General features: G+C 44.7%; 1 protein-coding gene across 1 annotated transcript in view; it reads right to left on the reverse strand.

Moving 5' to 3' along the window:
* The window catches only part of MTREX (Mtr4 exosome RNA helicase), a 1,888,266-nt gene that overhangs the window by 652,263 nt on the left and 1,211,375 nt on the right, over nucleotides 1-24,628 (reverse strand). Inside the window, exon 19 of the mRNA XM_044063928.1 lies at nucleotides 1,154-1,282. Coding sequence (XP_043919863.1) covers nucleotides 1,154-1,282 — 129 coding nt within the window. The remainder of the gene's footprint in view (nucleotides 1-1,153; nucleotides 1,283-24,628) is intronic.

Here is a 24,628-nt window from a genome sequence, read left to right on the forward strand (position 1 = left end):
GACCAGACAAGCTTCTTTACTTCTGCCAAACAAAAGTAGTGCACACCAATCAACACTTACACACTTTAACACACACTTCTGGCAGATTATGCTTTTATAGTACAGTTTGCAAAATATCACAGAATTTTTGAATGAATACCTTTTCTGCGTAATGCAGCCCTTGCAAGTCTTTGCTAGAATACTGACAAGATATGCAATTATTTCTGCAGTGCAGACTTAAAATGGCTAATTTAGTATACACACAATTGTTGAGCTACAGTCACAAAAATAACTTTTCCCAATGCAAAAGGCATTGGAAGTGCGTGTCCAAACATGTATGTGTATATGCAGACATACATGTTATCACATCAAAATTATTGGCTAGAAAAGCTCTTAGTGGGAAAAAAAGTAATTCTCAGAATAATGGCAGAATGATTTACACAGGCCAACTCGGACCACAAGTCAGTTGAATGGTGGTAAAAAAAAACAACCTGCAATGGCAAAGTCACAATGGATACATTCTCGACATCACATCACTGTATACTTTCCCTTAAGTTCCATAAATACACAATGTGTCAAGGTCTGAACAGGGAATGCGAGGCATTTTTTTTTTTCATTTTTAAATGCTGGCCAAACATATCCCTTGGTCTTACAAATACAAACACATTCGCGACACAATGTTCTTATGGATATTTACAGGGGATGAAAAGTATGCATGGCAAAAGCAGCAGAAAATTAACATATGAAGCAAAATTTACACTGCACCCAGGTTTGCACAAAACATTCTTCCATCAGTGGACCATAAAATGTTTATTTCACACAAACTGAATGCAAACACTTTAGATAAAAATAATTCATTACTATTACAAAAAGGACAACACAAATCGTTATTGCATTAAGGCCACATTGGGGAGTCAAACATTATCTTTTCCTCAATGTTCTGTATGTGGAAGAAAAAAACTTCCAACATGGAACATAGCCACACCCAATAAAGTTACAGAATGATGCTTAAAATGACAATCTCAGATATGCAAAAGTGCTACATGTCTAAAGAGAACCAAGCAAAACCAATAAACAGCTTCAAGATAGGTGATATAAAGTAACTATATTCTGTATATTATGATTGCAAATCAGCGTAAAGAATACTACACACAAGCACACACACGGAACAAACCTGCATCTCATTCTTCTCCCCAGGTTTTGCTGGTTTGGCAGATTCTGTAGCAGCATTCTCTACACTTTCCTTACTACAATTTAACAACACTTCCACTATATACACAGATTCCAGTTCTCCTGTGGTAGCCTACAAATAGGGAAAAAAAAAAACAGTTAAAGCATGGAATGCAATATATATATATATAACTATACCTGCTTTCATCCAATTACTGTCACAGTTTTAGATTTATTCAGAAAAAAATGCTACAAATACTTCTGGAGAAAGAAGCAGCAGCATTCACTCATGCAAACCATAATCTGCTTTGCTTCTCACTCCTGATGAAAATGAAAGTACAGTTGTGAGAGTATACTCATTACGGCAGATGTTCAAGTATTACTGCTGCAGTATCATGCATAACTTGTAGGAACAAAACAGCAAGCTGTTATCCAGATCTGTCCTGAATTCTAGACCTTTCAGATATTCACTGTAGAAGTCATTCGCTCCACCACGCTGTGGACAAGAGGATGATGCATGATACATGGGGAAGACTCATCTGCACCATCTTCCACTCTTGCCTGAGAAACTGAAGTAGTTTCAGAAGGTGTGGTTTCCAAACCGGAAAGGCAGACTGAAAATATGAGCTGTGCAATGGACAGGAGAAAGAAATGGAAACTGGCAGGGTTCTAGCTTTCCAAACAATACAAACAACATCACTAGAGTCATGCAAAACATAAAAGGGGCATGAAGGGGAAGCCTACACTGCAACAATATTTGTACTCTTTGAACATTTATGGTAATGAAAATACCACTGACCAGCGTGTTTGAAAATTGCTCAACTTAGCTTGTATTTAAGGCAGCACGTTTGCAAGGGCCTGTGTGCTCAGTTTACAACAGCTGCTCTAGGACTGCTGTGCTCTTTGATCTCTTTAGAGAATTCCAAATGAAATCCAAGGCATCCTTGGAAATCTACAGAAAATGTTTTTATTCACTGTACTGCACGTTTAAACTGTGCACTACTGAAATGCTGCCTACTTTTAACTTTTTTTTTAGTCATTTTAACTGTTTTGCTGTTTCATCTGTTTGCAAATGTTTTTCCTACACTTTGTATTTTCTCGTACTTGTGTATTTTATAGCTATAGATTTAGATTTGATGAATCTAGATGGTTTGGCATTATCTGAGCACTAAAACCAGCCATCTTACATTAAGAGTGCCCTCTGCACCCTTTTAGCAGGGGAGGCTAGCAAAAGACCCATCCGAGTTGTAGATTGTTAGGAATAAGGCTCATAAAGGAGCATTTCCATTGCCTAGATTGTTTGAAAGTTACTTAACTTGTTTTAAAAAAGGGTTCTCACACCTGCTACACAAGGCCCGCATTTGCACAGGTTTGCACCCGTTTTAAACGTAACTCCCTCCACAGAGTTTGGCGACCAGCCACGGCTCTATCCACACCTGAGCAATCAGAAGCATCTCTTTGCATGTAGTGCACCTTTGCGTAGCACCGTGCAGTGGAGGTAACCATTAGCAGTTACAGACACAAAAGCTGAAGTAGTTTTATTTTCCCTTAGAAGCTGCCCAGGCTCCAACTGAGGAGTCCCTTAAATTGCGCTTAGCTGCTCATAGACTACCTCAGCTGAGCTTTCTACAGCACTTGCCACTAACTGAAATCTCCTAATCCCTAGTAGTCTCATACCCCTTGAGAGCCCCAATAGTACAGACCTAGCATTAAGCCCCAATTAATCCACATCCTTCCTCATTAAAGTGAGCAAATTTACACCTAGTATTATGGATGGTCAGTTCTCCTTTATTTCCCCTGTCATCCTGATTGACATGGTATCCTGAAGTGTTGTAGCAATTACCTCATGTACATTGACAACCCGCTGCTCCTAAACCACTCAAGCTCAATTTGTGAGACATGCATACACACTAAGAATTTGGAATCCTTGCTCTCTCGTTCACAGAACAATGATATGAACAGGCTTGTCAGCCCACATACTCCATCTCCTGCACAAGCCATGCTCTCAACACATAAACCATCATATGCAGAGGTACTCACCAGAAATTTACCTAAACACCACAGACCTCCAAACACAAACATGCTACACCTAATAAAGTACCTACAGCACTCAATACACAAAACCACAAGCACGTGTCTCACCAAACAAACCCCTAAGGCAAAGCACATCTAAACCAAATTTTTTGGTCAAAGGTGAGTCTATAGTGAGAGATACAGATGTCCCACTCACCAGGCTGGACAAGGAGAAGGTTACAGTCAGCTGTCAGGTGCCATGATCCACCAGATCACACACACACACTTAAGTCTCTCCACAACAAGTACCATTATGACTTTGTCATAGAGCATGTTGGTGTGGACTTGAGATGCACCTCACTGGACTATATGAAGAGAGACATGATGGAGTTCCCTAAATGTATGTCTCAGGCAGGTATGTCCCTAGCCTTGAGCAGCATACTACCTTCACCTCAGATGATACCACAATATAAACAATAAATGACTGACTTCAACAATTGGCTTAGTTTCTGGTGTAATTTTAAGGGGATGCAGTACCTGTCAGCCTGGGATGACATGGTAGACAGACCACATCTGCTTTGCCAGAGATGGTCTTCATCTGTCACCTCTGGGATTTCTGTTACTGGCTCTTGCCTCCCCCATAGTGCCTTTTTTAGGCAATGTCACAACAAAATTCCAGACGTAAAAATATCTTCAAAAAGCAACCTCAAGGTTATTCTGCTAAATACTAGGAGTTTAAACCTAAAACTGAAGTCACTGAAATCCACCCTTACCTTAGAAGATACTGACATCTGTGCAGTCACAGAGACTTGGCTTAAGGCTGCAGAAATCGCCCCGGCCATAGTGGGTTATAATGCCTTCCACACATTAATACCACAAACTGAAAGCGAGAGGACTAAACTAGATGGAATATCAATAGTCAAAGATAAATACACCTCTAGACTGGTAAAAAAAAAATTCCCTTGGACTAATCCAGGTCCAACTGACTGCAGGTAAGACCCCGCTCCAAGTTATTGCCAGTTATAGGACCCCGTCCATGAACCAAGATACCCACACTGCATACTTGGATCTACTTGAATTGCTCAAGACACAACAAAGTCACCTAAAGCCAGGGTGTTTACATTACCCAACCACAGATTGAGTAAATTGCACGTGTAGTAACACACTTGTCCAAAGGTTCTTGGACTTCAACTCCAGTGCCATGGACCAGTTGGCTGACACCCCCACAAGGGCACCAAATATTCTGGATCTGGTGATCACTGCACAACTCCAAGTGTGTGGCCTAATCATAAATCAGTACCATTAGAAGTAATAACATCTGCCTCCCCATTAGCAGCAACTAAACTAAAAAACTTCTCCAAAGCCAAATTACAACCTAATACGTGACAGCATTAATAGCTTCATAGCCCCTACCCTCACTAATGGTATGGACACCTAGGGATTTAAACCAATACCTTGTATAAGCATCTTATACAAATGTATTGAGTCATCTGTACCTGATAGGATCAAAACAAGATACTCAAGAACAAGCCTGCCTGGTGGACATCCGCCATTAACAGGTTACACAATAATAGAAAGAAACTGCAGGAAAGAACAGTCTCTGAATTGGAAGCATTCCCTCCTCAGCTTAAACAAGCAAATAAGACACCTGAGGCATTCTAAAGATAACTATGAATCCAAATTAGTCTACTTTGCTAAGGATAACCATAAGGCCTTCTTTAACTACATCAGAAACCTTAAAAGAAAAACCCAGATCTGCGCAGAACTAGTTGTTAATGGCACCACATATGCCGGACCCGCAGAAATAGACAACCTGTTTTCAATAAAAACGTCTCTCCCCTGTCCCCGCCACATATCCCCCCCCAAAGCATAGCTACCACCTGCCCTGCGCACCTAGTATCTCCAAGGAACAGGTCATAAACGCTCTCTCCAAACCCAAAAACACAGCCTCAATGGGACCTGATAATATCCCAGGCTGCATTCTAAATGGATTAAAACAGGGAATAGCTGCACCGCTGGGTACTCTTTTTAACCACAGCCTAAGCACTGGTTTTGTACCTGCTGAATGGAAAACTGCAACAGTCATCCTGCTACATAAAGGAGGCACCTCGACAGACCCTAGGAAACAATGACCCATAAGCCTGGCCAGCCTAATCTGCAAGGCTATGGAAAGAAAGTACAGTTTTGTACCTACCATAAATGTAGATGTTCGAGGATCTCCATTGCTGCAGTCCTTACATATGGGTATTCCGCTGTCCACAATCGGCCCGAATACCAAAGGGCTAGAACCGGCGTCGGTCATCGGCGCCCGAGACTGACGTCAGTACGTGCCAGTACAAATGCACATGACCGACGCCATAACCTCAGTCTTTCTTGCCTCAGACGTCAGAATGCAAAAAACACCACCCAAACCCCAACCTAAAAAGAAAAGGAGGGAGGGAAAATTGGACTGCAGCAATGGAGATCCTCGAACATCTACATTTATGGTAGGTACAAAACTGTACTATGTTCTTCGTCTCCCATTGCTGCAGTCCTTACATATGGGTAGAATCCCAGAGCAAAGGAAAAAAGGGAGGCTGGCCAACTAAACAGCATTAGGAGCTGCTAACATGCCCTGTAAGATTGCAGTGGCAAACCCAGCCCTAGACCTAGAATAAAGAGGTAAATGATAATGCTTTGTAAAGGTATGTACAGAACTCCAAGTAGCTGCCTCTAGAATGTCTTTAGTAGCTACCCCTCTCAAAAAAGCAGTAGAGGTGGCCGTAGCCCTAGTAGAATGAGGCCTGATCCCAACTGGAACATCCTTTCCATGATGAGAGTAACAAAAAGCAATACAATGGCCAATCCACTTGGAAATAGTTTGTTTCGAGACAGCCTTCCCTGGTGAAGTCAAAGCAAACGAAACAAATAATTGTAGAGATCTTCTGAACTCTTTGGTTCTGCTCAAATAATACCTTAACTGCCTATGTACATCCAAAGAATGCAAAACTTTTTCCCCTTCATTTTGGGGGTTAGCATAAAAAGTAGGCAAATGTATAGATTGGTTCAATGCCACATTAGAAATCACTTTAGGCAGAAAAGTAGGATTAGTACGTAAGGAAACTCTGTCCTTGTGAAAAATCAGAAAAGGTTCCACTGCCATGAGGGCCTGTAATTCAGATACCCTTCTAGCAGAAGTAACAGCCAATAAAAAAGCAGTCTTCCAAGACAACAACTTCAATTCAGCTGTAGCTGTAGGTTCAAAAGGAGGCAGAGTCAGCTTTTCCAAAACAAAATTAAGATCCCAGGTAGGAGTAGGAGCCCTCCGTGGGGGTCTTATATTCTTTGCCCCTCTAAGAAACTGTTTAACCAATGGATGTGAAAATAAAGGAGGGTCACAATCATAGTGAGCAGAAATAGCTGCAGCATGCACTTTTACAGAAGAGAAGGACAAACCCTTGTCCAATAAAATAGTCAAATATTGCAATGTACAACTCAAATTAGGCAATTTGACATCAAAGCCTTTAGCTGAACTCCAAAGAAAAAATCTCTTCCATTTATCAGCATAAACTTTGAGTACTAGGGCCTGGCTTCCAAAATAACATCCAAAACTTGTTGAGGGAGCTGAAGGCCCTCCTTCTCTAAAACAGAATGCCAGGCTGTCAGGTGGAGGGATTGCAGCCCGACATTGAGAAAATGATTGTTTTCCTGAGACAATAAGTGAGGAATCTGTGGTAATGGCCAAGGTGTTCCATGAATTAAGCTCCTCAACAGAGGGTACCAATGCTGACGAGGCCAATCCGGTGCTATAAGGATCATGCAAGGTTTGTCCCTCCTGACTTTCAACAGCACCTTTGGAAGAAGAGGCAAAGGAGGAAAAGCATACACGTGAAGGTTGCTCCAACTGAAGGATAGTGCATCTATTTTCCAGGCTTTTGGATGAAACAGCCTTGTGCAAAACAGTGGCAGTTGGAAATTCAGAGGAGAAGCGAACAGATCTATGTCTGGAGTTCCCCAAGCCATGGTCAACTGAAGAAATACCTGAGGGTCCAATTTCCATTCGTGAGGATCCACAATCTGTCTACTCAGAACATCTGCTAAAGAATTTTGTGCTCCTGGCAGAAACTGTGCTCGAAGAGTGATGTGCAGATTCAAAGCAGTTTCCCATAACAGCATTGCTTGTCTGCAAAGAGGGTAAGAATGAGTTCCCCCCTGCTTGTTGATGTACCACATGACAGTTGTGTTGTCTGTTCGAATCAACACCAGTCCTGGTTGAAGTAGGCTCTTGAATCCATCCAAAGCAAATTGAACTGCCAGCATCTCTTTCATGTTGATATGCAAGTGAAGTAGCTCTGGGGGCCAAAGGTCTTGAATCCATTTTCCTCTGAAATGAGCTCCCCAGGCTGACTCCGAGGCGTCTGTCGTCAATATCGGACTTGCCTCTGGTTGGGTCACAGAGAGCCCCTTGTTTAGGTGACATTCCTGAGCCCACCACAGAAATTCTTTCTGAATGCAAGGTAGAATCGAATGACAGTGTCCAAATCGTGGCTGTGTTGAGTCCAAACGCTTTTGAGATACCACTGTAGCTTCCTCATATGCAGTTTGGCATTGGGAAGTACTAGAATGCAAGATGCCATGAACCCCAAGGCTTGAAGGGCTGTCCTTGCAGTCAGCCTGGACATTACTGATAGCTGTTGGAAGTATAGGTGAAGATTTCTTTGTTTGTCCGGGGTAAGAAATGCCATCTGAGCAGCTGTATTCAGTCTTACACCCAGAAAACACATCTCTTGTGAGGGTACTAGACTGGACTTTATTTCGTTCACAGAATACCCTAGGCATCTTAAAACTGTCATTACATACTGCAGATGAAGAAGTCTGTGCTTGCCTTGAGCCAGAATCAAACAGTCGTCCAGATAAGGATAAATTTGAATTCCTGTTAGTCTGAGAAAAGCTATTACTGCAGCCAGGACTTTTGTGAATACCCTGGGCGCAGTAGACAAGCCAAAGGGCAATGCAGAGAACTGATAATGCAAATTCCCATTCCGAAATCTCAGGAATTTTCTGCAACTGGGCCTGATAGGAATGTGAAGATAGGCCTCTGAGATCCAGAGTCACCATCCAGTGATCTTTGCCCAGCATAGGTAACAGCTGTTGCAGTGTTAACATCTTGAATTTTGGAATTTCCAGAAAGGTGTTTAGAATGGACAAATCCAGAATTGGTCTCCAAGTATTTCCTTTCTTTGGCACTAAGAAAAGACGGGAATAAAACCCTGTGCCTCTTTCTGCAGAAGGTACTTCCTGTATTGCTCCCAACTGAAGCAGAGAAGAAATTTGTGTCTGTGCTTCCAGTCTTTGCCGATGAGGCACATCCGGCATACCTTTGAAAGGAGGGAATGTGTGAAAATAAAATTTGTAGCCTCGATTTACTATATCCAATACCCATTTGTCTTGGGTAACCAAATGCCAATTCCTTTTGAAAAGTCCCAGTTTTCCTCCTAGGAGCTGCCAGCAAGGCAGAGTCCGGCAGCTGAAGACACAGGTCATTGGGTCTGTTTCCGAAAGGACTGACCCCTGCCCTCCCCAGCAGAAGGGGTAGAAGAACTCAAAGACCTAGAAGTAACAGGGCCCTGAGAGGAAGCCCTACCTCTACCTCGCCTCGACCTGCCCCTAGATTGATAATCCGAAGAGAGGAAAGACCATCCCTTAGCAGGCCAATTCCTACTGAACTTAGGGGGCTGAACCTGTAAAAAGTCCTTAACTGTCTGCATAGACTTAGCTTTTTCCTCCATTTTTTTCAAAACTGATTCTACTGGAGGACCAAAAAGAACATCAGATTGTAGAGGAGCATCCATAATTCGAGCCTTAACATGCTCTGACAAGGTCTGATCTTTAAGCCAGGCATGCCTGCGAACAACTGAACTAGTAGCAGCCACCCTGGAAGAAGCCTGTAAAGCATCAAAACCACACTGCAAAGAATGCTTACCAACTTGGTCTGAAGCATGCACTAAATCCTGAAGCTCCTTACATTCAATACCTTCAGCTAAAGCATCTACTTTACATTTCAATTGGCCCAGCAAATAATTTTGATACCTGAGCATATGAAACTGACAATTTAAAGCTCTCATAGCCAAAGTAGAAGAGGTATACAGTTTTTTACCCCACCTATCCAGGGCCCTAGCATCCTTGTCCAGAGGAACTGGATTCCTAACCACAGAAGCCCTAACACCTTTGGGGCCTTGAGTAATAGTTTTTGGATCAGCCCTAGGACTCTTATATAAGTACTTGTGAGCTTCCGGAACCCTGTAGTATCTATCTGGTTTAACCGGGGCAGGAGGCAGAGAATCTGGGTTAAGGGCAGCCTCAGAAAATACATCCTGAACAACATCCAGTACAGGGGGAATAGCAAAGGGCCTATGCTGAGGCAAAAGCAAGAATTCTCTTAGCCTTTTACGAGAATCAGAATAATCCTGGCCCTCCCATTTGAAATGTTCCCTCATGGAATGCAAAGTCTCAGAGAAAGAAAAATCTTCTGGAGGGACGAGAGGAGTAGTCTCCTCAGCCTCAGAATCAGAATAGGGAGGGAAATCCTGAAGTTCTTCTACAGAGGAATCTGACTCATTGGAAGACTGAACCAAACCCTCCAACTCTGTCTCTACCCTGGGCCTCTTCGCAGGGGGGGGGCATAGAACCCCTAATTAAAGTAATCAAATCTTCAGCCATCTTTAACATGTGCTTCCTAGGAGCTGGACCCTGGGGACTAGCACCAGCAGGGGCAGACTTAGACTTAGAATGGGCTTTGCTTTGAGAAGGAGGAGGCCTAACTACCCTATGAGGGCAGGGAACCACTGACATCAGAGAAGCACCCTCAGCCTGGCCTAACACAGGAGAAGCCACTTCCTGTAGTAACAAAGGCTCCCCTTGAGACTCAGGTAAACTTTCAGAAGGAGCCGCTGAAGTAGTCAGTGGTTCTACAGAACCGGCGTCCGGAGTGGACGACTCATCCTGTTTGGACCGCAAAGACTTTTCTTTGCGTTTCTTAGAAGAACCAGGCGTCGGAGAATCCGACGGCATGTTGTAATTACAACGTTTACCAAACACCAGCCTAGCACAGTCCAACCAACGTTTAATAGTACGCTTGTTAAAAGTAGCACAAAAGCGACACCCAACAACGTCGTGCTCAGGCCCCAAACAAGGAATGCAGAGTGAATGGTAATCCCTATGAGGAATCTGTTTCCCACAAGAAATACAGTTATTAACTTTTTCTGACATCCGTCAATACTGAGGCAAGAAAGACAAAAGTGTCCCCAACGGGGTACTTAGCCCAACTTGGTCTCCGGTCTGAAACTCGAAAACCGACAATTCCAGAACGCCGAACGGCACTTGCAAATGCTGCTTCTGCTTAGGACCACGTGGCAAGAAAGACTGAGGTTATGGCGTCGGTCATGCGCATTTGTACTGGCACGTACTGACGTCAGTCTCGGGCGCCGATGACCGACGCCGGTTCTAGCCCTTTGGTATTCGGGCCGATTATGGACAGCGGAATACCCATATGTAAGGACTGCAGCAATGGGAGATGAAGAACATCAATCACGGACTTTATAGATACAGACCACCTCCAAACGCAAGAACCAACACAGTTTGGCTTTGTTAAAGGTAGATCCTGCCTCTTGAACTTGGACTTTGAGAGGGTCATCACAGCCGTGGACAAAAGAAAACCCATGCATACAGCCTACCTGGATCTGGCCAAGGCCTTTGACACTATTCTCTGCTTAGGCATCATTGATAAACTTACCCAGCTGGAGATCAACCCGTATGCTGTTAGGTGGGTTGCAAACCGGCTCACTGATGGAACGCACACAGTCAAAACAGATGACTACCTCCACCAGCAGACCCGTAACCAGTGGTGTTCCACAAGAATCTGTGCTGGGTTCCCTATTGTTTGGGATCTACTTCTTGGATGTACAGGCTAAAACTAAAGGCCTATGGCTGACAAGTTTGACGATGGCAAACTGGGTGAAGTCAGAGTCCCCAAACTATGTCAACATCATACAAAAGAGGGACTACACCAACAACTGGTGCCAAAGTCATGCGTTAAAACTCGGTGCAAAAAAATGCATCATCCCCCTCTTTAGCAAGGGCGACACCCCTGCAGATTACCACATTAATACAACCATAAGCACACAATCAGTGGTGAGAGATTTGGGCACAAAGGTTGACAGCAACCTTTCCTTTGACCACCACATCTCCACAATGGTAAGAAAGGCTTTCTACATCACCCACCTCATAAGTAAGGGCAATGCATCCAGAAAGTACAGTTTTGTACCTACCATAAATGTAGATGTTCGAGTGCTAATACAGCTGCAGTCATAACAGATGGGTTATCCTACCGTCAGGCGGGTCCTCGGTCGGCCGAATTCCAAAGTCTAGGTCCGGCATCGGATGTCGTCGCTTCTTCCCTGACGTCAGTGCGGCAGGGGTATAAAAGAACCAGCCGACGCCATTTTCTTCAGTTTTTCTTGCCCCAGATGTCAGGTGCCCCCAGAAGGAAGGCAAAACATAAATTTATGTAATAATGCAATGCAATATAATCAAAAAACAGTAGTTGCAAGCAAATACACCATAAAAGAATACCCCAATCAGGTTGTATGAGGAGGTGTTAGCCATTAGGCCTGTCCCAAGAGGGGAAGGAGGGAGGGAAACCTGGACTGCAGCTGTATTAGCACTCAAACATCTACATTTATGGTAGGTACAAAAAGTACAGTTTTGTACCTACCATAAATGTAGATGTCTGATAGGTATGCATCTGCAGTCCTTACATATGGGTTTGTCCTGCCTCAGGCAGCCCTACGGTTGGCCGGATTCCAAAGTCTGGGTCCGGCGTCGGCTGATGTCGCCCTTTTCCCCGACATCAGAGCGCCTGGGGTATAAAAGCATCAGCCGACGCCATCTTCCTCAGTTTTTCTTGCCCCAGATGCCAGGTGCCCTCTAAGGAAGGCTAAATTTGGAGAGATGAAAAAATTCCAAACATGCACAGCAATAAAAAACAAATACACCATAAAAGATAACCCCAGCTAGCTAAAATGAGGGATAGGTACCCAAAGAATACCACAGAGGGGTAGGAGGGAGGGAAAACCTGACTGCAGATGCATACCTATCGGACATCTACATTTATGGTAGGTACAAAACTGTACTATGTTCTTCAAGGATGCATCTGCAGTCCTTACATATGGGTAGAATACCATAGCTAAGCTGGGGGTGGTAGGACCTAAGAAAAGGATGGTGTAGCTAACATGCCCTGCAGGACTGCAGTAGCAAAGCCTGCTGGATCTGGAATATAAAGGTAAGTTGTAATGCTTGGAAAATGTATGCACGGAGCTCCATGTAGCAGCTTCTAAAATGTCCTTTGTAGCCACCCCTCTTAAGAAGGCTGTGGAGGTGGCTGTTGCTCTGGTGGAATGAGGCCTGATGTTAGCTGGCACAGCTTTTCCATGAAAAGAGCAACAGAATCGAATGCAATTTCCTATCCATTTTGAAATTGTCTGTTTGGAAATTGCTTTTCCTTGTACACCAACAGCATATGCTACAAAGAGTTGGTCAGTTTTTCTGTAAGTCTTAGTTCTGTCCAAGTAGTAGCGCAACTGTCTGTGAATGTCCAGGGTATGCAGAAGTTTCTCTCCTTTATTTTGTGGATTTGGAAAGAAAGTAGGCAGGTGGACAGCTTGGTTCAGTGAGACCCTGGATACCACCTTTGGCATGAATGAGGGATTGGTTCTCAAAGAGACTCTGTCCTGATGAAAAATGAGAAATGGTTGTACCGCCATGAGGGCCTGTAACTCAGATACTCTTCTTGCTGAGGTTATGGCCAGAAGGAAGGCAGTCTTCCAAGACAGGAATTGTAGTTCTGAAGATGCTGCTGGTTCAAAGGGAGGTAGAGTTAATTTTTCCAACATGAAGTTAAGGTCCCATGTAGGCACTGGTGGTTTCCTTGGAGGGTTGATGTTTTTTATCCCTCTTAGGAACTGCCTTAGCAGAGGATGAGAAAATACAGGTGGATAAGTGTTGTACTCTGCTGAAATTGCTGAAGCATGAATTTTTATGGAAGAATAAGAAAGGCCATTATGGAGCATTTCAGCCAAGTATTCAAGGATATGTGGAATGCTCATCACTGTCGGATCTTGACCCTTTGCGGTGGTCCAGGTACGAAATCTTTTCCATTTTGCTGAATATGCTTTTCTTGTGGAAGGCCGCCGAGCTTCCATGATGATATCCTTTACCCTCTTGGATAGTTTATCCTGGCGAGGAGTCAAGGTTTTTTCCAGGCTGTCAGCTGCAAGGTTTTTAGGCTGGAGTGCAGAGTTTTGTAATTGTGCTGTGTCAGAAGTAGTGGCCATTGTGGTAGAGGCCATGGTTTCGTGCGTGACATGCTCTTTAACAGTGGGTACCAGTGTTGTCTTGGCCAGTCCAGAGCTATCAGAATCACTTTTGGTTGCTCTGTCCTGATCTTCAGTAAGACCTTGGTCATTAATGGTAGAGGTGGGAATGCATATACTGTTAGAGCATTCCAGCTGAAGGAGAGGGCATCCACTTTCCATGCTTGAGGATGGTATGTCCTTGTGCAGAATTTCTTCAGTTGATGGTTGTGGTGGGAGGCAGAGAGATCTATGTCCGGCCTTCCCCATGATTGTGCTATCTGAAGAAAAATGTCTGGGTGCAACATCCATTCGTGTGGATCCATGATGTTTCTGCTTAGGCTGTCCGCCAGTACATTGTCCTTTCCCGGTATGAACTGGGATTGCAGCTCTATATTGAGTCTTAGGGAAAGTTCCCAAAGGTTCATTGCCAGCCTGCAAAGAGGGTAGGAATGGGTACCTCCTTGCTTGTTTATGTACCACATAATTGTGGTATTGTCTGTCTTTATTAGCAGGTGACCTTGACTGAATGTATCACTGCCAGCATTTCCTTTTGGTTGATGTGAAAGCGCAATTCTTTTTGTGACCATTGCCCTTGAATGCATCTGCCCTCCATGTGCGCTCCCCATCCATGGTCTGAGGCGTCCGTTGTAATGGTTTGGCTGATATGTGGCTTGCTGAAAGGCAGACCCATGTTTGACTGGCTTGCTTGTGCCCACCACAGAAATTCCTTTTGAAGGCATGGAATGAGGGGGATCAAAGCTTCTAGGCTGTGACTGTGTTGAGACCATAGACTCCTTTGGTACCATTGTAGTTTCCTCATATGTAGCCTTGCTAGTGGAATCAGAAGAATGCAAGATGCCATGTAACCCAGGGCCTGCAGGATTTTCCTTGCAGTCAGCTGGGTTTGTGTTGTCAGATTTCTGAAATAATCCGGTAATTGTTCTTGTTTCTCTTCTGTGAGAAAAGCCATTTAGATGTTTGTATCCAGTTTTGCACCCAGGAAAATTATTCGTTGGGATGGAACAAGTCTTGACTTCTGAATGTTGACTGTGTATCCCAAGGCCTGTAGTAGTCGGATGGCATAGTTCAAAGTGCTTTACCAATGTTTGTTGGCTGTCCACTTGTATAAGGCAGTCGTCCAGGTATGGGTATATTTGAATCCCCTGAAGTCTGCAATGTGCAATTACTGATGCCAGGCATTTCGTGAATACTCTGGGCGCAGTAGATAAGCCAAAGGGCAATGCTGAGAATTGATAATGCTCTGAACCTGCAAGAAATCGGAGGTGTCTTCTGCAACTTTGTCTGATAGGGACATGCAGGTATGCCTGCTTGAGGTCTAGAGTTACCAGCCATGACCCCTTGTCCAGCATGGGAAGGAGTTGCTGTAAGGTCAGCATTTTGAATTTTGGCACGATGAGATAAGTATTCAGTGTGGACAAGTCCAGAATAGGCCTCCATTGCTTTTCTTTTCTTGGAACAAGGAATAGCCTGGAATAAATTCCCTGGCCTTGTTCTGTGAGAGGAACCTTTTCTATTGCCTTCATTTGTAGTAGGTTGGAAATTTGCTTGAAAGCCTCTGCCCTTTGATTTGGTGGCAGGTTTGGCATGCCTTGCCTTTCTGTTAATGTATGAAAATGGAATCTGTATCCTTTGTCTATTTGCAGTATCCATTTGTCCTTTGTAATACTGTGCCAATTTTCTGAGAATAAAGATAGCTTTCCGCCCAAAGGTGCTTCCAATTGAGCCCTGGTTGGCGGAGTCAAAGTCAAGTCATTGAGATTGTCCTTGTGCAGCAGTTGTAGGTCCTGCACTACCTCTCTGATTAGGAGGCTGCCATTGACGTCCTCTGTAGGAGTCTCAAGCTTGCCCTCTACCTCTGGCACGCCTGTTTTTGCCTCTTTGAAATCTGTCTGTCTGGAAACGCCCAATTCTTAGAAGGCCAATTTCTGCTGAATCTTGGTGGTTGGACCTGGAGAAAATCTTTGACTGTTTGTACTGATTTAGCCTTTTCCTCAAATTTCTTTAAGACCTCTTGAGCCGTTGAGCCAAATAACTTTTGTTTTTCCAGTGGTGCATCCAGAAGCTTTGCTTTAACATGATCTGGCAGTGTTTGTTCCTTCAGCCAAGCATGTCTAGTATGACTGCACCTGTCATTGCTGACCTACATGAAGCTTCCAATGCATCATAACCACACTAAGAAATGGTTGCTAACCTGCTGGAAGTTATGTACCAGATCCTGAAGCGCCTTGCGATCTAGGGGTTCAGGTGAGGTTAGTTTTTTTATGCAATTCGTCTAACAGATACTCCTGATACTGTATCATATGGAATTGACAATTGAATGCTCTCATAGAAAGTGTGGAAGTAGTATACAGTTTTTTACCCCATCTCTCTAAAGCCCTGGATTCCCTTTCAGAAGGAAGTGGATTTTTAGTAGTGGTGGTTGTAACCCCTTTAGGGCCCTGGGAAATAGTTTCTGGGTCAGCAGAGTGGCCCTTGTAAAGGAATAGATGTGTGTCCGGGACCCTGTAGTACCTGTCGGGTTTGACAGGAGCCGGAGGAAGGGAGTCAGGGGAAATACTAGACTCAGAGTACACATCTTCTATAACATTTAAAACAGGAGGAATAGCCAAAGGTCTATGCTGTGGTAAATGCAAAAAAGTCCTTAACCTCTTCCTGGAATCAGAGAATTCCTGTCCTTGCCATTTGAAATGCTCTCTCATGGAGTGAAGAGTCTCCCCAAAGGAAAACTCTTCAGCGGGGGAGGCCGAGGGAATAGATTCCTCTGCATCAGAATCCTCGTAAGCCGGAAAGGCCTCCTCCTGGTAGTCTGACTGGGCAGAGTCATCTGAGGCCTCATCAGAAGACTGGGGATCAGTCTGCTCAACCCTGGGCCTTTTGCCTGGAGGTGGATGAGAGCCCCTGTCTGGATGTGGCTGAGAGCCCCTGATTAAGGAAATAAGGTCTTCAGCCATACTTAAAATTTGTGAACCGGTAGAGGATCCCCTGAGGAATAGTCTTGGGAGGGGTTTTGGCTGTTTAGCAGGTTTAGCACGTGTAAAGGCCTTAATGGACATGGATACAGGAGGCCTGGCTGCCCCACGTGCTGGAGTAGATTTATCAACAGAAATGGTGTCGGATATTTCCTGAGCACCGGTTTCAGACAGAAATTCTATGACCGACCCAATGGTGGCCTCCGGTACCGAAGTTACCGGCTGTGCGGTGTCGTCGGACGGAAGCAGTAGAGATTCGGCTTCAGCAGAGACTGAGACACTCGTGGTAGGCCTAGGTGCGGAGTCGGCCGAAACCGCGGACTGCGTGTGTCGGTCCTTATCCTTCCGTTTTTTGGGCAAATGAGCTGTCGGAAGCTCCGACGGCATGATATAACAGAAATTTTCCCCAAAATATTCCTCTGCAAACTCTGCCCAACGCCTAAGAGTGCGCTTATTGAAGGAAGCACAGGCTGTACAGGCCGAGACGTCGTGGTCTGGGCCTAGGCAGGGTAAGCAGTAAGAGTGGAAATCCTTATGAGGTATTTGTTTCCCACAAGTTAAACAATTAACAACTTTAACCGTTTGATCTGACATCGGCTGAGGCAAGAGAGAGTCCCCAACGGGGTACTTAGCTTTTTTGAAGACTTCGGTAGCTGAAATCACAGGAGCTGGCCGACCGGCACTTGCGAACTGCTTCTGCTTCGGGCACCGTGCGGCAAGAAAGACTGGGGAAGATGGCGTCGGCTAACGCTTTTATACCCCAGGCGCTCTGACGTCAGGGAAAAAGGGCGTCATCAGCCGACGCCGGACCCAGACTTTGGAATCCGGCCGACCGTATGGCTGCCTGAGGCAGGACAACCCATATGTAAGGACTGCAGATGCATCCTTGAAGGACATCTGTACTATGTTCATCGTGCATACAGCTGCAGTCATAACAGATGGGTAGAATCCCAAAGCTAAAAAAGGGGTGGTAGGCACTAAGTGGAACTAGGAGGAGCAAGGATGCCCTGCAAGACTGCAGTGGCAAAGCCCGCTCTAGATTTGGAGTATAATGGTAGGTGATAGTGCTTGGAGAAAGTATGTACAGAACTCCAAGTAGCTGCTTCCAAAATATCTTTGGTAGGAACCCCCCCCCTGAGGAAAGCTGCAGAGGTAGCTGTGGCCCTTGTGGAGTGAGATCTGATGCCTGTAGGTACAGTTTTACCATGAAAAGAACAACAAAAGCGTATGCAGTGGGCTATCCATTTTGAGATGGTTTGGAAATAGCCTTCCCTTGAGCACCTGTAGCATAGGACACAGTTGCTCTGATTTTCTGAATGGCTTTGTTCTGTCCAAATAATAACAAAGCTGTTTGTGAATGTCCAAGGAATGCAGTAGTCTCTCCCCTTTGTTTTGTGGATTAGGGTAAAAGGTAGGTAAGTGGATAGCCTGATTCAAGGCTACCCTGGATACTACCTTTGACATAAAGGAAGGGTTGGTTCGTAAGGAAACTCTGTCCTGATGGAAAATGATGAAAGGCTGCACAGCCATGAGGGCTTGTAGTTCCGAAACCCTGCGTGCTGAGGTGATAGCCAGAAGGAAGGCCGTTTTCCATGACAAATATTGCAGTTCTTTTGAAGCAGCTGGCTCAAATGGAGGCAGGGTCAGTTTTTCTAGAATGAAATTGAGGTCCCAAGCAGGTACTGGTTGCTTCCTTGGGGGTTTTATATTCTTAGCCCCTCTGAGGAACTGTCTTAAGAGAGGGTGAGAGAATAAAGGAGGATCAGTGTTGTATTGAGCAGAAATGGCTGAGGCATGGATTTTGACGGAGGAGAATGAAAGTCCACTGCTTAGCATCTCAGCTAGGTACTGTAATATTTGAGGTAAATTCAGTATTCCAGGATTCTGACCCTTTTTCTGATTCCAGGCACAAAATTGTTTTCATTTTGCGGAGTAGGCATTTCTAGCAGAAGGCCTTCTGGCCTCCAAAATTACATCCTGCACCTCCTTGGAGAGTAGGGTCTGTTGTGAATTTAAGGAATCCTCCATGCGGCTAGAATGAGTGTTTTCAGCTGACTGTGAAGAGTTTTGAAGTTGTGCTGAGTCAACAGAAGAGGCATTAGAGGCAGGATCCATGGTGGGGAATGCGTCAGGCTCCTCAGGAGTGGGTACCAGTGTTGTCTTGGCCAGTCTGGAGCTATGAGAATCATCTTTGGTCTGCCTGCTCTGGATTTTAATAGAACTTTGGGCAGCAGCGGAAGAGGTGGAAAGGCATAAACTGTCATTGCTGTCCAACTGAAAGAGAGTGCATCCACTTTCCAGGCCTGTGGATGATAGGTCCTTGAGCAGAATTTTGTCAATTGGTGATTTTTGTGGGAGACAAAGAGATCTATGTCTGGCCTTCCCCACGCTTGAATTATCTTTGTAAAAACTTGAGGATGCAACTTCCATTCGTGTGGATCTGTCATATTTCTGCTTAGGTTGTCTGCCAGCGTGCTTTCCGTGCCTGGCAGGAATTGTGCTTGAAGTTGGATTTGTAATTCCAGAGCCATGTTCCAAAGAGACATGGCTAGCCTGCACAGGGGATATGAATGTGTTCCTCCCTGTTTATGTACCACATTACTGTGGTGTTGTCCGTCCTTATCAATAGCTGACCTGGTTGCAGAAGGTCTTCGAAAGCTATAATAGCATTTATTACTGCTAGCATTTCCTTTTGATTGATGTGAAGGTGCTTTTCTTTTTGGGACCATTTGCCCTGAATGCACCAATCTGTCATGTGCGCCCCCCAGGCGTATTCCGAGGCGTCTGTTGATTTGCTTGAGGCTTGCTGAATGGGAGACCTGTGTTTGTTTGGCATGCTTGAGCCCACCACAGAAGTTCCTTTTGAAGACATGGCATTAGTGGTATTGTTGTTTCCAAACTGTGGCTGTGTTGAGACCATAGGTTTTTCAGGTACCATTGAAGTTTCCTCATATGCAACTTTGCACATGGGATTAAAAGAATGCAAGATGCCATGAAGCCCAGAGCCTGCAGGGTTTTCCTTGCAGTAAGCCTGGTACAATTTGCTAGTATTTTGAAGTAATGAGTTAGTTGCCCCTGTTTTTCTGGCATAAGGTAGGCCATCTGGGTGTTTGTGTCCAAGTTGGCACCCAGGAAGGTTATTTTCTGAGATGGTGTTAGCCTGGATTTCTCTTTGTTGATTGTGTATCCCAGAGAATTCAGTAACCGTGTTGTATAAGCCAGATGTTCCAGAAGTGTGTGCTTGCTGTCCGCTTGGATCAGGCAGTCGTCCAAATAAGGGTAAATTTGTATCCCTTGAAGTCTGCAGTAGGCAATTACTGATGCCAGGCATTTCGTGAATACTCTGGGCGCAGTAGATAAGCCAAAGGACAATGCAGAGAATTGATAGTGGATTGAACCTGCAAGAAATCTGAGGTATCTTCTGCAGCTTTGTCTGATAGGGACATGCAGGTATGCCTCCTTGAGGTCCAATGTTACCAGCCAAAACTCCTTGCCCAGCATGGGAAGAAGCTGCTGTAATGTGAGCATCTTGAATTTTGGTACGAGTAGAAATGTATTTAGGATGGATAAGTCCAAAATGGGTCTCCAGTCGGTGCCTTTCCTTGGTACCAGGAATAGTCTGGAATAAAAACCTTGACCTTGTTCGTGAGTAGGTACCTCTTGAATAAATTTCATGTCCATGAGTTTTGAAATTTGTATCTGTGCCTCTGCCCTTTGATTGTGTGGCAGGTTTGGCATGCCTCTCATTTTTGGAAGAGTGTGAAAATGAAATCTGTAGCCTCTGGTTATAATGTCCAGGATCCATTTGTCTGTTGTGATAATTTGCCAATTTCTTGTAAATAATGCCAGTTTTCCTCCCAAGGGAGCTGCCAGCTAAGACTTGCTTGGCATGAAAAGGAGGAAGTCATTGGGTTTGTTTTCTGTATTGTTGTGCACTGTCTTCGCCACCTCTTGGTGCTGGAGTTTGCCATTGTCTGCCCTCTATATGATCCTTGAGATTGTCCTCTGCCCCTTGTGCGCCTGTATCTACCTCTTTGGGGCTTGTCTGTGGCTGGAAAGGACCAGTTTTTAGAAGGCCAATGTCTGCTAAAATGAGGTGGTTGTACCTGAAGAAAAGCCTTGACTGTTTGCATAGATTTAGCTTTTTCCTCCATTTTCCGTAGTATCTCCTCAGCATTAGTACCAAATAGTACATCCTTTTGTAAAGGAGCATCTAGTAGTTTAGCTTTAACATGATCAGGCAAACTTTGTTCCCTAAGCCAGGCACGTCTACGGATGGCTGATCCTGTAACAGCAGCTCTACTTGAGGCCTCTAAGGCATCATAGCCACATTGTAAGGTGTGTTTACCCACCTGTTCTGCACTATGCATCATATCCTGCAATTCCTTCAAATCTGGTTGTTCAGGTTGAGACATTTTATTTCTCAATTGTGATAACAGAAACTGCTGATATTTAAGCATATGGAATTGACAATTTAAGGCTCTCATGGCTAGGGTGGCCGAGGTGTATACCTTTTTCCCCCACCTTTCTAAGGATCTAGATTCTCTTTCGGAAGGTAGTGGATTCTTGGCAGTAGAAGCCTTTATGCCCTTGGGGCCTTGAGAAATGGTTTCAGGGTCAGCATTAAGGCTTTTGAAAAGAAATTGGTGAGAGTTAGGAACTCTGTAGTACCTATCAGGTTTGACAGGGGCAGGAGGCAGGGAATCCGGATTAATACAAGCCTCCGAGTAAACATCAAGTATGTCCAAGACCGGAGGTATAGCCAGAGGCCTGTGTTGAGGTAACAAAATAAATTCCCTAAGCCTTTTCTTGGAATCAGAAAAATCTTGGCCTTCCCAATGGAAGTGTTCCCTCAAGGTGTGCAAGGTTTCCCCAAAGGAAAAGTCCTCTGGGGGAGATACAGAAGGAATGGACTACTCTGCATCGGAATCTTCATAAGGGGAGTAAGTGTGTTCAACATCAGAATGTTCTGAGAAAATGGAGCCCTGTTCAGAAGGGGGAGAATCTTCCTCCACTCTGGGTCTCTTGTCTGGAGGGGGTTGGGAACCCCTGATAAGAGTAATTAAATCCTCAGCCATTTTAAGCATCTGCTTTTTAGGCATGGGGCCTGGGGATGGGCCCTGTGTAACAGGCCTCTTGGGATGCATGGCTGATTTGGACTTAGTGAAGGCCTTAACGGAAAAGGAAGATGAGGGTCTAAAGACACCCTGGGTGGAAGTGGACCTGTCCACAGTAGGAGGCTCAACACTCACGGTGGCTTCGGTTGTCTGAGTAAGGGCCGAGGTACCTGCGGTCTCGGTTACAGAAGACACTGCCAAGGAAGTGTCGTCGGTAGTCAGGGACTGCATAGGCGTCTCGCTGAGAACCGGACCACATGTAGCCGGTTTTGGCGTGGTGTCGGTGGAGACCACGGGTGTCGGTCCTTGCGTTTTTTGGACAAAACGGTAGTCGGAGTCTCAGACGACATTTTATAATCAAACGCTTTACCAAAATAATGTTGGGCGAACTCCGCCCGACGCTTAATAGTGCGTTTATTGAAAGTAGCGCAAAAGCGACAGCCCGAGACGTCGTGGTCTGGGCCTAAACAAGGAATGCAGAGGGAATGGAAATCCTTACGCGGTATTTGCTTTCCACAAGAAATACAATTGTTAACTTTGTCTGACATCGGTCTGAGGCAAGAAAAGTTTCCCCAACAGGGTACTTAGCTTTAAAGAAGACTTCGGTTTCCTATTTTTCGTAAATTCAGGAGCTGGCCGACCGGCACTTGCGAACTGCTTCTGCTTCGGGCACCATGCGGCAAAAAAGACTGAAGAATATGGCGTCGGCTGTGTCTTATATACCCCTGTCGCACTGACGTCAGGGAAGAAAGCGACAGCAACCGACGCCGGACCTAGACTTTGGCCGACCGAGGACCCGCCTGACGGCAGAGAACCCATATGTGATTACTGCAGCTGTATGCACGATGAACATCTGAAGAGGAATAAAGACAAACAAAAACTTCCTGAAGAGTGTGTGAATGGGAATGTGGAGGTAAGCGTCCTTCAAATCCAGAGATACCAGAAAAGCCGAAGAAAGTATGATGGGAAAAAATATCTTAAGGAGCTTTGAGAAAAGTGATGAGAAAAGATGGGTATAGAATAGGACTCCACAATCACTCCTTTCTGGGAACCAGAAACATTCTGGAATAAAAACTTGTTCCCTGCTACGACAATGGAACAAGGTTGGATGGTTCCCTGATCTACCAGATCCTACTGAGGAAGCTGGCAAGGAGGAGGCTGAGAAAGGCCTGAAAATGGAGGCAGGGACGTCCAAACCATAAAATAACCTTATCGGATGACAGAAAGAACCCAGGTATCTGTAGTTCTAAAGAAAGGGTTAGAGTGAGAGAGAGAGAAATCTGGCCAAGGGGAAGAGGAGGCTGGATGTCAGATAGAGGCAAATTTGTCAGGAAAAAGAAGGCTTTTCTCCCTACAGAGCGTTCAGTGGGTTTATGTGGGAAAATCTTCTTGGGAACTCGTATGCTCCTAAGCAGGTTTTGCTAGGATGACTACAGACAAAAGACTTGGAAGGATAGTTCCTCGAACTTGGGTATAGAAGAAAAAAATTTACTACAGGTCTTGGATAACCTTGCTCTTATCCTGAACAGTTTTAAACAATTCTGCAGAAGGCCAAAAAGATTCTGGTTGTGTAAGGGAAAATGAAAAGATTTGATCTTAACATCCTTAGGCAAGGCTTGAAGACACAACCAAGAGCATCACATAATGACAGAACTAGACGCAGCTGCACTAGAAGAGGCATCATCTCTATCACAGGTGCATTTAATGGAATCACGAGCTACGAGTGGCAGAGCTCAGAAGATAAAGAATAGAAGCCTTACTGTCCAAATCAGGCATACAAGTCAACCCCCTTCTCCCAAATGGGAGAGAAGGACCACAACTTAACTAGTCATGTGGAGTCTGATAATTAAATGGCCCTAAAAGCCAGTAGCATACACTTCGCACCCCATACCTCTCCACAGGACACTGTCCTTATCAGAAGGTAAAAGCTTGGAAGAGGAAAGCAGTTTGGATGGCTTATCTGAGGACATGGAAATGGCAAGATCAGATAAAGGACTTTTATGCAAGTATTTAAAATCCTCAAGGAGCCTAATAAAATCTGTTTAGCTGCTTATGGGCTGGAGCTGAGAGTCAGGAGCCTGAGAACCTGCTGAAAATGTATCCAAAAGGGCAGCCAATACAGGAGGGAATACAGAGGGTCATCAGGGTGAGTCTTTTTGCAAGAGTTATCAAAAGTACAGGATAACTCTGTTGAGATTCAAAAACCTTGGAACAGTCCCAATGAAGATGTCTGTCATATGAACTACTGTATCCCTAAAGGATAATTATTTAAAAAGAAGAGTTAAGGAACGAAGCATCTTCATAATCAGAATCCAGTGCCACAGGAGGTTGCCTCTGGGAGGAATATGCCAAAGATTTTTCAACAAAAGAATCAGAATACCTAGGTCTCTTAATAGGCATGGAAGACCAGGAAGCAGACAGGGACAGTCAACCCTTGTGAGGGTTTTAGGGGTCATCAGTGCATTAAACAGTCCCAGAGTAAAGACCTGCCTCTCTGTGAGGATCCTTAGCTATAGAAGCCATGTTTGTTTCTTTTTTAAAAGAATATCTGCTTTAACAAATCTAGGAGTTTCAGACCCCTGCCTAGACTCAATAAGGATATTAGGCACCTCTTCCCTAACTAAAATATGGGGAATCCTTCTGGGCCCTTCAGATATAATCAGCTGTGGTTCCACCTCTACATCTGTATCGGACGCATGGACAGCTTCGGAGGACGTGCAAGTATACAGCTCTGTAATGGTCAACAACTGGGTCACAGCAGAGGGAACTTGTGTCAGCACCCAACTGTCCTTGGGTTATTCATCCACTGGAAGCTGGGCAGCAGCATGTTAAGTACATGTTTTTTTTCTTAAGTGGCAACTGAACTTTGGGTTGGGCAGATTCTGCCACGGCACCCAGAGTCAAAAACTTGAGGCATTTGTTTTCCAAAAAAATTGTAAGGGATAACAGACAGCGGCATAGGGTCCTT

This window comes from Protopterus annectens, chromosome 2.part2, assembly GCF_019279795.1.
Source record: "Protopterus annectens isolate FY-2018-M chromosome 2.part2, PAN1.0, whole genome shotgun sequence".
NCBI lineage: Eukaryota > Metazoa > Chordata > Ceratodontiformes > Protopteridae > Protopterus > Protopterus annectens.